Source organism: Sinocyclocheilus grahami, unplaced genomic scaffold (genome assembly GCF_001515645.1).
Source record: "Sinocyclocheilus grahami isolate Dianchi unplaced genomic scaffold, SAMN03320097.WGS_v1.1 scaffold199.1, whole genome shotgun sequence".
Lineage (NCBI taxonomy): Eukaryota > Metazoa > Chordata > Actinopteri > Cypriniformes > Cyprinidae > Sinocyclocheilus > Sinocyclocheilus grahami.
Genome location: NW_015505378.1, coordinates 843,887 through 859,386, shown reverse-complemented (window position 1 = coordinate 859,386; position 15,500 = coordinate 843,887). Strand labels below are relative to the sequence as shown.

Below are 15,500 nucleotides of genomic sequence, written 5' to 3'. Positions count from 1 at the left end.
TATATATAAAATCATGCTCAACACAGTGTTGTTTTAGTATTATTTATATAGTATTAGAATATTTATAAAAAAAATGTTTAATTATTTTTATAATTTGGTTTTCATTTTAGTTTGTTTTAGAAATGTGCTTTTGTTATTTTTTATTCGTTTTTTTATATTCCTTTACAGATAATCTAATATTAATTTTATTTCAGATTTAGTCATTTTAGTACTTCATCTCAGTTTTAGAATTTTTGTTTTCGTTTGTTTTTTTTACATTTTTCATTTTGTTTTATTTTAGTTTATTTTAGTTTACTGAACTGTAAGAACAAATACATATATAAACCCATATGTATTTACTCAATTCAATCACAAATAGGTGCCAAATATGGAGTTTGTGGATGAAACAGCGACAGTGTGTGTGTGTGGTCGAGCCAGGCACAAAGAAGAGAGACAGCACGACTGAAAAATGGACTGACTATATCCGTAGCTTTGGTTCCTTTATCCCGTCTCTGTCTCTCCGGGCCGAGCTACAGAAGACTCTTTGTGTAAACAGAGAGAGGCTAGTTTGATCAGGGGAAAGTGCCTATTGTCTCTCCTGATGTCCCCTGACTGCAGCGCTAAATAAACTTACAAAGCCACACAGAACGAGAGCTGAACATTCATACACGCACACTCTTCTGGCATGATCTTGTCATCGCGCCTGAGAATCCCCGAAATATTGGACATGCAGGACCCCCACAGATCAGCCCGTTTGCACTAATCCAGCCCAATTTAAACCCTGCGAGCCCATCAGGACCTCAATCCCTCTTCAGAACAGAAGTCTGCGGATCAAGTGGTCTGGAGAGATGGTTCTGTTTGTATTGATTGGCAAAGATAAAGGAAAAGTCACCATCATTAACATACGGTTTTCATTTCACAACCAAATGAATGACCTCACGGCATGCTGGACTAGTTACTATTCCTTTGTGCTCATGGCAGATCATAGATTATTTGAATGAACAGAGATTTTAGGACACCAGAACATCTCTGAAGATTATTTAAAGTAGTATCACTTTTTTTCATCATCAGCTTGTTGGTCAAATATCATACTCTGTGTTATATAATGAACAGCAAATAATGTACATTAACTGTATCATTTAATACCATCATTTATATCATTTATTTGAATATATTATTTTACTATCATATATCATTCATTCATAGAAATCATTCATTTCTGTTAAAATAAATTCAATGTAAATATATTATTTTATTTTCCTATATTATCAAATAATAAATATAGTACAGATTAATTGAGCAATCTTGAAAAATTGAAAAATAAATGAATAACTTTTCTGTTATTATCACATTTATTTATTTATTTAAATACCAATACATATAATAAATAATTATTTTAATACATATTTTAATACATATTAAAATATTATATTATGAATTATTTTTATTAATATATTATTTTATTTTAAAGTAATGTATTAAAATAAATTAGGTTACAATTATCAAATATCACATATGTCACATATTATCAAATAATTTAAAGGGGTCATATGATGCGATTTCAATTTTTCCTTTCTCTTTGTAGTATTACAAGCTCTTGGTGCATAAAGAAGATCTGTAAAGTTGCAAAGACTAAAGTCTCAAATCCAAAGAGATATTCTTTATAAAAGTTAAGAGTCAACCACGCCTACATGTCTACATCACAATGTGGGAAGATTTGCATAACGCCGCCCAAATGTTCACGCAAAGAAAGACGGCGTAACTTTTATTCTCGCTGTAGTATTGTTGTTGCCGCCGCCGCCATGTTGTGGAGATGCTGTGTGTTTCGTTGTGAAAGCTAAACTACTTTGGTTGGCCTTCCAAAAGAGGACGATATCTGCTTCATCATGCCTACAGCTGATCCGTGTTGTCGCTGAGGAAATACATCAACTTCGTGCTGTGGATCGCCGGATCGGCTTTCACCGTGGACGAAGCGGAGTCCAGCCCGGGGTCGTCACATGTGGTTGCCACAAGCCTCCTTCGTCGAATCCGCCGGCCGCGCCATTCTCAAGCCCACCCGCCTCTGCTCACTCAAGCCGGCCTCCGCATACTCTAGGCCGTGGCTCACTCTAGGCCGCGGTGTGTGACGCTTTTTCGTTGTGAAAGCGAAACTACTTTGTTTGGCCTTCCAAAAGAGGACACGATTAGAAATCAATGGTTAAGTTGTATTTACAACACTGTTCCAGAACACTTCAACCAAAATATTCAGATGTGTGCGGCACATTTTATGGAGGACTGTTTCCTGATCCTGGGAGAGTAGACTACAATGCCGGCTGTTCTGACTCACAGACTGTAAGTAAGTTTTTTATATTTAAAGAATTTGCCACTGATGATTCAAACGTGAGTTTTGAGCAGTGTAGAGTAGGTCTTGTTGTTTGTCATTTCTCCGATCACAAATGCAGACATGGTTTTATGTTTACGAGGTACGATGCAACGCAATGCGTAAAAAGACAGTATAAGTCATTATAATCCGTAATTATGTCCCCACTGGATGCAACGAATGCCTCATTTATAATGGGGTTTCATGTTTTTGAATCATCGCTCCGGCCTGACAGGGCATCACAGTATGGTAGGGGTGTAAAATTTCCGTCACACGCTTGAGGTATTCAGCCAATCACAACGCACTAGATAGTTGGGCCAATCACAGCACACCTTGCTTTTCAGATCGATGAGCTTTGTAAAAATCGGGCATAGAGGAGAAACAATAATGTACAGTATGTGGAAAGAATGTGTTTTTTGAACCTTAAACCTCATAAACACATTTCATTACACCAAATACACAAAATAATGTTCTTTTATAGCAACATCATATGACCCCTTTAATAACTATTTTATATATTTAAGATAGAGGAGCTGACCATCTTGAAAAAGACAAATTAATAAATATTTTATTCTAATATTGGATTTCTTTTCATTTATTTTAATATACTATTCGTTTATCATATACATGATAATAAAATATCAAAATTAAGTATACATAAAAATTCAATAAATAATTTATATTAAAATAAATAAGATGCAAATATGTGAATTAATATTCATAATCAAACATAAATGAATAACATTACTAAAACAACCAACCAAACAAACAAATAAAAGAATAAATGCACATTAACTGTATAATTGAGGTTTTCTGTGTGTAATTTTCAATAGGCATATGAGTTTTCTCAACTTTTATGAATGCATTAGCATATACAGATGAACTCAAAACATACATGGACTAAAAGTCACGAAAATTTAGTAATTTAGAACCCCCAACACTGCACATTTTAGACGTCTCCCTACTCAAACACACCTGATTCAACTCATCAGCTCATTAGTAAAGACTCCACGACCTTAAATGTGTGTCAGATAAAGCCAAGTTCACACTACACGACTTTAAACGACGGAGTTGTTGATCTGTAAATGGCAATGGGAAGAAATCAGTGCTGCAACTGTTTGCATGATGATCTGTTCTGAAAAATGTAGCTCCATTTCTTCATTCCAAGCTTTTCTTAAAGTAGTGTTGCTGCAGCCGTTTTTCTTCTGCTGTTCTCAACCCATGCCTTGCTCTCTGATTGGCTGCAGCTCGTCGTTACACCTGACACCAAGTGATGTTGAGTCGGCTGACAGGTCCAGATATTTACTTGCAAATCTGGCTTAAATCTGGCTTAAAATCCTGTAGTGTGAACTTGGCTTTAGAGAGACAAAACATCAAAAACATGCAGTGTTGTGGGCTCTCCAGGACCAGGATTGGGAACCACTGGTCTAGATAATATATGCGATGGCAAAAACTCAGTTCTGTCATACCTGGCGTCCTTCAGACCTCCAAAAGCCATTGACTGTTTTAGTCGGGGCGATGGTGACCACAGGAGGGGTGCCTGTGGGTGGGCCCAGGCTGGCACCCATGGCAACCCGCTTCGGCGTACTGACCGGAGAAATGTGATTGGTCACTGGGGAGGAAACATGTGATGACTCGCTACTTATGGAACCTGTGAAAGAGAAGACAGATGAGTTTAGAGAAATCAATTAAACTTTTCATATCAACTGAATTTAATGAAATATAAGACAGTTGAGCAATCTTGAAAAATAGAATTTTATTTTATTTATTTACATTAATAGAAATAAATACAATAAACAACGGTCTTTATTTTAACATATTATTTTCTATCATATGTATATGATATCAAAATAATATATATATAAGATTTAAAATCCTTATTTTCGTTTATTATCAGATGCAACACTCAACAATCTAAGAGAACCGTACTGTATAATAACATCAGAGGCAAAGACAGACTATCTAGACCAGTAGAAGTGGCAAAGGGAGGGGATTTATTTATGTGTGTTTGCATGCCAGACTGAACTAACAACTTGTCAGATGAAGTGAACATACATCATCACTTCCCTGACTGCCAGCCTCGCCGCTATCAAAGGCCCCTCTGGGCTGTCAGATCAGATGCCAGTTTAAAGAGATAAAGAAACAAACACTGCCATCTCCCTGCGGTAAACACAAACACACACTCATACTGCGGTAATGCAGCGTTTTACTGTGATCAAAGACCGTTCGAGTGTGTGTGTTTGTGTGTGTATGTGAGAGAGAGCGCGCATACATGTCTGAATTGGCTATGACACTCCAGAACACAAAACAAAGACAGTCTTTGTGTCTCACAACCAAGTGCACAAAGAGAGAAACTTCACGTGAACGTTATATCACTATTTATTACACCGAGCTCCAGAATACTGCATTCTGATTGGTGAGTATCAGCATTTACGTTTTCACTGCTTTCCACAGAAACACACCGGTACCAGTGTGGTTACTTTTATATCTCTCATATTAAACATCATTTTCATTTAAATAAAAATTCAGATGTAAATATATTCATTTATTTTTCATACGTTATCAATTATAAATCTATTTATTAACAATTATTTTACTGGGGAGAAAAAATGCGATGAAACATGCAATGGCTAGAAATGGAACCAGAGTTAGAAGAAATCTTGGATTTTTTTTTTATAAATATATTTTTTAAATATTATAATTGTTTGTTTATTTATTAATTATTGAAACAATTTATTTGTTTAAATATATACTGTTTTAATACCATATAATATATATTAAAATAATATATTAAAAGTGTGTATATATATATATATATAGAGAGAGAGAGAGAGAGAGAGAGAAAAATTCACTGAAAATGATTAAGTTAGTCAAATTAATTAGATGTAATTAATTCATTCATAATTTATATTACAATTAATAAGATGGAAAAAAAAAATTTATTCCCATATCTTATCAAATATAAATACAAAAAGTATTGTATACATAAATGACATTTTATTTAATTGAATATTAGACCGATGTTATATTTTATATATTAAATTATGTGAATTTAAATAAGACATGAGTTGAGCAATGTTGAAAAAAACATTAATAAATATTTTATATGTACATTATATATATATATATATATATAACACAAAGAGTAAAGTAGGTCAGGCCTCCTCAGAGCGCCGCTGCCTGCCGGAGAGCTGATTAGACTCAAGACTCCCGCTTTTCCACTACTTTACTCCTGTGGTAAATTTGACTTTAGTCTTTCACATATCTGATATTTTTCTACCTAGAAAGCTTTGCCAACTCATACTAAGTGGTTAAAGGGAAGCGTCGCTATTACTGTTACCAGTACTCAAGGTTAGGGGTTTTTCAAAAGCCAAAGAAACTCTTCCCACACTGTTTATGCTACAGGCATGTAAGATAGCTCATATAGTGCGATATATAACAGATATAACAATAAAACAGGTGTGAAAGCCCTTAAACTGTCTTTGAAGGCCATATTTAGAAGATATTTGGTAAGTCAACATCGATCAACAACACCCTCTAGCAACTACCTGCTCTTGTGAAAAAAGAAGAGCACTTAATTGTATTGAATGTAATGTACTTCAAATCTTAAAAGGATATTTAAAAAATAAAACTGTACTTGCAGATAGTAATATTAATTAGGGATGCACGATATATCGGCCACCATATCGGTATCGGCCGATAAATGCTCATTTTTGCTGTTATCGGTATCGGCCCAATAAGAAAATTTGGCCGATATCTTAAAGCCGATAAATAATGCATTATTTCCTTCAGAGACACTTCAGATGCGCGCTGTTCGTTTGCAGCCTTTTGTGCAATTGTACGTTGTAATATTGTGTTTACTTGATGTATATCTGATTTATCTCATATACTTTTTTGTAATCAGGCACTCAAAAAGTATATAAAAATTTGGATATAGATTTATCGGCCAACATATCGGTTATCGGCTTTCAAAAATAAAGGATTATCGTATCGGCCAAAATTTTCATATCGGTGCATCCCTAATATTAATCAAATAAAAGGTCACTTAAGTGTGCTTAAAGAGAGACACTTCATTGCTTACTTCTTAACACACTCAAGTACACTTTTTAGAGCACTTTTTAGTGCAGTTTGTAAATGTCAAATGAACTGTTTTACTTGAAAGTACATTTTAAATCATTGTTTTAACAATCCTTTATTGTGTTTTAAAGAATGTGCTTATTTTGATGTGTTGACAAATGGTGCTTTCACACCGGTCTCATTTAGTTCGGTTGAATCGCACTAGAGCTCGTTGTCCCTCTTGACGTGGTTCGTTTGGGCAGAGGTGTGAATGCAGCAATCGCACTCGGGTGCGCACCAAAAGCGGACCAAACAAGCATACTGAGACCTCCTTGAAGAGGAACACTGGAGGGGCGGCGCCTCATAGAAATTAGGTCTGATGACCATATTAAAAAAGCGGCGTGTGGTCTGCTGGCTTTTCCTCCTCTCTTTGTTTACTTCTGGGAGTTCCGTTGGAATTTTCACGTTAATTTTGGAGTTCACGTTAATTCTGACCAATCGAAAAGCAGTTTAGGAAATATGTTCAAAGACACATCCGGCCAACGAGTGATGTGGATGTTGTCACGTGACTGCATTTTGGTTTGTTTGGTTTGGACCGGAGTAACCAGTGTGGTGTGAAAAGGAACCAAGACAGCTGAAATATGCTACAATGTATAATTTTTTGCCCTTGGTCCGGACCAAATGAATCAAACTACTGATGTGAAAGCACCCTAACATACTAAAGCATGTGTAAAGTACTTGATTATCATTTTAACTAGTACGTTATTTGATACTTCGTTTAAAGATAATATATTTTAAATGTACGAAATTATAACTTCATCATTACAAATGAGTAATTACAAATAATTAAATACATGACATACAAATGTAAGTATATTTCAGTTGATCATAAATGCTTGTCAGTGCATTCGTCAGTACATTTTAACTATATTTTTCAAAAAATGAAAACACAAAAATCACAACACAAATCGGGGGGGGGGGGCCTACATAAAAAAAACAAAGCAAAAATGAATAAAAAATAAATAAAAAAAATCACAAAACAAATCAGAAAAAAAAACTAAATACCAAACACAAAACAAACATCAAAACAAAAGAGGAACAAAGCAAAAATAAATAAAAACGCAAAATAAAATACATATAAAATGCATTACAAAACAAATCAGAACAAAATACTAATAAAGCTAAACTAAATAAAAATGCAAAATAAAACAAATATCAAAAAAAGGAACAAAGTGAAAATTAAAAACGAAAAATAAATCACAAAAAAATCAGGAAAAAATACATTACAAAAAAAAAACATAGCAGAACAAAATTTAAATGTACGAAATTATAACTTCATCATTACAAATGAGTAATTACATACAAAAAACAAAGCAAAAATGAATAAAAAATAAATAACAAAAATCACAAAACAAATCAGAAAAAAAAACTAAATACCAAACACAAAACAAACATCAAAACAAAAGAGGAACAAAGCAAAAATAAATAAAAACGCAAAATAAAATACATATAAAATGCATTACAAAACAAATCAGAACAAAATACTAATAAAGCTAAACTAAATAAAAATGCAAAATAAAACAAATATCAAAAAAAGGAACAAAGTGAAAATTAAAAACGAAAAATAAATCACAAAAAAATCAGGAAAAAATACATTACAAAAAAAAAACATAGCAGAACAAAACAACAAAAATAATAATCACAAAAAACAACATAAAACAGAAACACAAACATTTAAATACATGGCATACATATTAAAGTATATTTTAGTTTACCATAAATGCTCGTCAGTACATTCAGCAGTACACTTTAAACATATTTCAAAGACAGTTATGAAATTACACATAAAAATGTACTTAAGTGGGTCAAAAAAGCACATCTAAGTTCAAATAATTGCATTTAACATACATTTTCATTAATACATTTTCATTTAAACATTACATTCAGTTCACACTTAAGTATATTCTTTTAAAATATATTGTTTCTGTACTCTTTAAAAGTATGCTACATCTTATTCACAAGGGTAGCAATGGGCTAAAACCACTCAAATAAAACTTAAAAACTCCACAGCAAAGACCTGGCAACCACCCCCAACAACCTATAGCATCTTAGCCAGATGCTAATCAGAAAACGTAATACTCTTTTATATATTTACCATATCTGTATATGAAAGCTGATATTTGACTTGTTCGCAGTCATGCTATCTGTTAAACACTGAGAGAACAAAGAAAGTGAGAGAAAGAAAGTTGTATGTTTGTGCATGTGTGTATTTGGATGGGGACGTCACACACACACACATACAGTCAGAGGAAAAGCCACCAAAGCCTTAAACAAAAGACAGCTTTTCCAAACAGGCTTAGCAATCTGAGACAGAGCATTGACTGTCATTGAATTACCCTAGTCAAAGAGTATACGAGCGCATAAAGTGACAAGCAGAGGCAGAGCCGTATGCACAGCGTGATAAACTCACAGAGACAGCAGTAAAAAGACACTTAGAGAAGCTCTATAGAAATTACAGGCATACAAGCTCTTATCCAATCAATATAATCCTTTTCTCTCTCTCTCAGAGCTTTGGAGAGAAGAATATAATGATCACTCACAATGCATCATGTCGATAAACACACGGCCAAACCATGTACGCTTGAGCTCATTCAAGAAGACGCTTGTTAAACGGCACTGTTTTTCTTCAAAACATAATGCAATTGAATATCTTGTCTTTCAGTCGATGTTGTTTCCATATAATGTAGAGTGAAACAATTCTGACAGATGACAATTTTGTAGATCTATTCTAGATCTTAAATACCAAGACAACAGTAGAAAACATGGTCTAAAACTTGATATTGTATGTAATGTGTGTGTGTTCAGGTTTTTTGGCGTTGACTATTACAATTACACAGACAGATGGGCAGCTAAATGTTGTGCCAGCCATCTGAAATGCTGCAAACCCATATACAAATATTATTCAAAACTATTCACAATTTGTTGACAGAAACCACAACCCACACTCATACTCATGCTGAGCAAAGAATGGCTGTCCATATTACACGCATACATATGGCGGCGTGCTTGTTTACATGCTGCTTTAAAAGACTGCAACTATGCTAATGGTAATGACGTTACAATGCATAATATATCAGTCACCATGTAAGCAGTGGCAAACCATAACAGAAACAAAAGCAACAAAAAAGAAAAAAGAAAATCACAAATCACAACAAATAACAAAGCAAACACAATGCAAAACAAAGCAAAAATAAATGAAAATGCAAAATCACAAACCAAAACATAACAAAAAACAAATAGCAGAAAATACAAAAAGAAAACAAAACAACTGAAAACACACACACACAAAAAAAAAAAAATCACAAAACAAATAAGAAAAAAAAGAAGCAGCAGAACAGTCCGTGTACTTTTACGTCCATTCGTTTTTCATTTTTAACCCAGAAAGGAAATACGGAAAAGGCGGTTTCTTCTTTGAAGGTCCAAACACTGATGAATACAATAGGCAGACACAAACTACTGTAATTTTCATTATTCAAAATTCGTATTTCATTAAAAATCGTAAAAATTATACAAAGCTTGTTTTTTAATGCATATAAATGCAGTGGTCAAGCTTTTAAGTTAGAATCAACTCCAAGCCACAGTACTGTTCAGTTCTGCAAGCTCGGGAGTCTCTCATTATAATAAACAAAGTGTAACATGATGTAAATAAGAGATTCATTGTGCAGTGTAGAGCGTCATTGATTATAACGGATTTTTGTGAGATCGCGATAAACTGAAATTAATTACAGCTTTATAATTATTATAGGGAGCGTAGAGCGCTCTACGCGCTTTCTTGGCTAATTCATTCTGAATTTGAATACATTTTGTTTTTCAAGATGCTATTGGACCAGTGACAGCTGCACGCTGCAAAGTTTCGTGAGTGACATCTGCATATAGACTGTCACAATTTATTTTTGAGAATGTGCGAGTTAAAATTTGACGTGGTCGCATTTGTGCGAGTGCATGCTCCGCGCTGCTCCAAAGCATCTGCTCCATACAGCGAGCGTTGCAGAGCCGCAGCACATTGTAGGAGGAGTCAGATTTCACTGATCACGTGAAGAGAGCTTCAGGTGTAGAGCCTGGTTTATACCAAAGATTCTCTATATATTCTCTTTTATAGAATACCCTTAAAGGGACTTTTTTGTTTATACTAGCCGCGTCAGCATGAGTGCGAAGGTGCGTGCAGCACTACTGACCACAAACTTTTGAGTAGTAGTGTATATTAACACAATTTATATTTTGAATAAACACTGTTCTTTTTAACTTTTTATTTATCAAAGAATCTTGAAAAAATATCACAGGTCCCAAAAGAATATTAAGCAGCACAACTGTTTCCAACATTGATTATAAATCAGCATATTAGAATGATTTCTGAAGGATCATGTGACACTGAAGACTGGAGTAATGATGCTGAAAATTGCTTTGCTTCATAGGAATAAATTACATTTTAAAGTATATTAAAATAGAAAACTTTTATTTTAAATTGCAATAATATTTCACAATATTATTTTGTGAAATAATATTCAGTATTTTTATCAAATAGATACAGCCTTGATGAGCATAAGAAACGTCTTTAATAAACATTATTGATCCCAAACTTTTGAATGGCAGTGTATTATACTGTAAAAAAAAAGTTTTCTCAGGTAATCTAAAATGTACATCATTTAGTCACGGGTCAAATTAAATACAAACAGCATATTAAAGTTAAAAGTTACACACTTTTTTGTCTGGTATAAAGAATAATGTTTTTGCTCAGGTGGCCGAAATGTCCGCCCAATAGAGAAAAGTTTTGCTCAGCAAGAAAAAAAAATTAGAGGGAACATTGATTATAATGCCTTGTATTTCCAGGATTTGCATTTTTAGGTCGTGAAATTGAACATAGTTGTTTATTTAATCTGTGAATTTTTCAATTCAAAATATTTGACACACATTTTCATAATTAAAAATTCAGTAATTCATATTCACCTTCCAGAATTCACTTCCAAAATATTCAATCTGTTTAAAAATGCTATGTATAATATTCGACAGGCAAATTTCGATCAATTTTATTTCACTTTCCAAATTCGCTTCCACAAATTCAGTGGTTAAAATTCGACAGAAAATTTGCCATTGCACATCCGAGAGCTGCAGGAATAGCAGTAGAGCACCAATGCACGATCTCCAGCTGCTGTCAGTCGCTCACCAGCAGGTGGCGCAAGCAGCCGTTAATAAAGACCAAAGCAACAGTTGGATCAAGTCATTCATTGAGCGGTAAGTAGAAGTTATGATAATCAGGCCCAGTATAAACATGTGGAAAAGCTGACTGTGTGTATGTATGTTTAATTCAACATCTTGCTGTTCCCGAAGCTTACATGTAAGCAGCTTTCTCTACCACAAGAAGATTGTAATGTTATTTTACCCAACGCTGAAGTACAGAACTAACATTACATCTGAGGAAGACATATATTGCTTTCGGTTGCTTAGTTTCCGTAACTTTGTATCATGGCTTGTGGGACACTGTAATACTGTGGGTTCCCCTCATAAGGCACCCTCCAGGATTCCCAACGATGCGTAACGCGCCTCAGTGAACTAATACAGTGATATAAAAAAGACCTCAGATCTCAGAATACACTTTATTGATGATTATGCGAACTATACACAAGCAAGCAAATGAGGTCAGAAGAACGCAACGCGCTGCATTTTCTTTATAATTACTTTCCCTTACCACGCACTGATCTATAGAGTTGACAGTCCTACAAAGTTATCAATACCACAATTAGTTTTAACAATATGCAACCACTTTATATTGACATAAAAAAGGGAGTTCAAAACCGCCTAGGTGTATTGTTGCAGCAAATTTAAACCGGAGAAATCACTGACTCGCACCTAAGGGACTGTCTGACAATACCACCGACTGGGTTAAAATGTCCAATGTATTTTAATAAAAATTACTTTTAACATTTAAAATAACACACTGTCAAATTGTAAAGCTTGTATTGCTCATAGTGATTTACTACAGGTGAGATTTTGCCAATACCTCCCTTCATATCTGTACAGTACACAATTATTTACATATAAAAGATCCCTGGAAAGGGTTTTTCATGTTCTAACGTTTGAGGTACATTACTAGATACAGGACTGACTTACTACAGGTTAGATCCTGCCAATATTTACCTTACGGTATGTACAGTACACACGTATCTTTTTAGAAAACTACAGTAATTCACCAAAAGGGTTTTTTTTCATGTTCCACAGGTTGTAGAATAAAATATCGATGTACTTTATGTACAGTAAGGGAGGCATTAGCAAAATTTCACCTATAGTAAGTCAATCTAGTCACTAGGAATGTCCTACAACCTTTGTCCTACAACCTTAAGAATAATGATATACTGTACATACATTGAGGAAGATCTTGGCAAAATTTCAACTGTAGAAAGTCAGTCTGGTCACTAGTAACATACTAGTAACATACAACATTTGGAACACGAAAAACCCCATTCTGGTGAATTACTGTGATTTTTATTTTTTTTTATATATTTGTGTAGTGTACATACTTAGGGAAAGTATTGTCTAAGGCGAGTTTATTGGCAATATATATTTAGTCAGTTTGAGTAAATTATTTATTTACTGTAAACATTAATTTGAATAAATTATTGGACTTATTGGGCTCATATTATGGGCTCATCTGCTTAAATGTACATAATATACAGTAATATATTTTATTAATTAGATGCCAAATGTAATCATTTATTGTCATGGTCTTGAGGCAATAAACCACATTAAGTGTTTTGTTTATGGGAACTGTTTAACGTGTTAACATGCAGTTTCGCGCGTTTCGTAACTTGCGTTCATATCCTCATCTGCCTGTATATAGTTTGCATCATCAGTAAGATCTGAGTTTTGTCTTTTAATAGCTGTCATTGTGTTAGTGCACTAAGCCGCATAATGCGTTTTCTTTTACAGATTTCTGAGGGAAACAGCGTGAAACCTTGAGCGTTCATTCATATTCTACATCTGTTTAACTGTCGTTATAGTTCGCATAATCATCAATAAAGTGTATTCTGAGATCTGAGGTCTTTTTTATATCACTGTATTAGTTCACTGAGGCGCGTTACGCGTCGTTGGGAATCCTGGAGTGTGCCGTATGAGGGGGAACCGCAGTATTACAGTGTCACACAAGCCATGATACAAAGTTACGGAAACTAAGCAACCGAAAGCAATATATGTCTTCCTCAGATGTAATGTTAGTTCTGTACTTCAGCGTTGGGTAAAATAACATTATAATCTTCTTGTGGTAGAGAAAGCTGCTTACATGTAAGCTACGGGAACAGCAAGATGTTGAATTAAACATACAGTGGGGCAAAAAAGTATTTAGTCAGCCACCAATTGTGCAAGTTCTCCCACTTAAAAAGATGAGAGAGGCCTGTAATTTTCATCATAGGTATACCTCAACTATGAGAGACAAAATGAGAAAAAAAATCCAGAAAATCACATTGTAGGATTTTTAAAGAATTTATTTGCAAATTATGGTGGAAAACAAGTATTTGGTCAATAACAAAATTTCATCTCAATACTTTGTTATAATATACCCTTTGTTGGCAATGACAGAAGTCAAACGTTTTCTGTAAGTCTTCACAAGGTTGTCACACACTGTTGCTGGTATTTTGGCCCATTCCTCAAGAGCAGTAATGTTTTGGGGCTGTCGCTGGGCAACACGGATTTTCAACTCCCTCCAAAGATTTTCTATGGGGTTGAGATCTGGAGACTGGCTAGGCCACTCCAGGACCTTGAAATGCTTCTTACGAAGCCACTCCTTCATTGCCCGGGCGATGTGTTTGGGATCATTGTCATGCTGAAAGACCCAGCCACATTTCATCTTCAATGCCCTTGCTGATGGAAGGAGGTTTTCACTCAAAATCTCACAATACATGGCCCCATTCATTCTTTCGTTTACACGGATCAGTCGTCCTGGTCCCTTTGCAGAAAAACAGCCCCAAAGCATGATGTTTCCACCCCCATGCTTCACAGTAGGTATGGTGTTCTTTGGATGCAACTCAGCATTCTTTCTCCTCCAAACACGACAAGTTGAGTTTTTACCAAAAAGTTATATTTTGGTTTCATCTGACCATATGACATTCTCCCAATCCTCTTCTGGATCATCCAAATGCTCTCTAGCAAACTTCAGACAGGCCTGGACATGTACTGGCTTAAGCAGGGGGACACATCTGGCACTGCAGGATTTGAGTCCCTGGCAGCGCAGTGTGTTACTGATGGTAGCCTTTGTTACTTTGGTCCCAGCTCTCTGCAGGTCATTCACTAGGTCCCCCCGTGTGGTTCTGGGATTTTTGCTCACAGTTCTTGTGATAATTTTGACCCCACGGGGTGAGATCTTGCATGGAGCCCCAGATCGAGGGAGATTATCAGTGGTCTTGTATGTCTTCCATTTTCTAATAATTGCTCCCACAGTTGATTTCTTCACACCAAGCTGCTAACCTATTGCAGATTCAGTCTTCCCAGCCTGGTGCAAGTCTACAATTTTGTTTCTGGTGTCCTTTGACAGCTCTTTGGTCTTGGCCATGGTGGAGTTTGGAGTGTGACTGTTTGAGGTTGTGGACAGATGACTTTTATACTGATAACGAGTTCAAACAGATGCCATTAATACAGGTAACCAGTGGAGGACAGAGGAGCCTCTTAAAGAAGAAGTTACAGGTCTGTGAGAGCCAGAAATCTTGCTTGTTTGTAGGTGACCAAATACTTATTTTACAGAGGAATTTACCAATTAATTCTTTAAAAATCCTACAATGTGATTTTCTAGACTTTTTTTCTCATTTTGTCTCTCATAGCTGAGGTATACCTATGATGAAAATTACAGGCCTCTCTCATCTTTTTAAGTGGGAGAACTTGCACAATTGGTAGCTGACTAAATACTTTTTTGCCCCACTGCATGACACAAATCCTGCGATGGAGCATTCTCTCACACTAGGCTACTTTTGCTTGCTACTGGAAAAGTTAAAGGGGTCATATGACGTTGCTAAAAAGAACATTATTTGGTGTATTTGGTGTAATGAAATGTGTTTATGCGGTTTAA

At 35.0% G+C, this 15,500-nt stretch overlaps 1 protein-coding gene across 1 annotated transcript in view; it reads right to left on the bottom strand.

Moving 5' to 3' along the window:
• LOC107595241 (genetic suppressor element 1-like) overlaps window positions 1–15,500 on the bottom strand; it is an 82,314-nt gene that overhangs the window by 43,145 nt on the left and 23,669 nt on the right. The window contains exon 3 of the mRNA XM_016285593.1: window positions 3,808–3,989. Within this exon, the coding sequence (XP_016141079.1) occupies window positions 3,808–3,989 (182 nt within the window). The remainder of the gene's footprint in view (window positions 1–3,807; window positions 3,990–15,500) is intronic.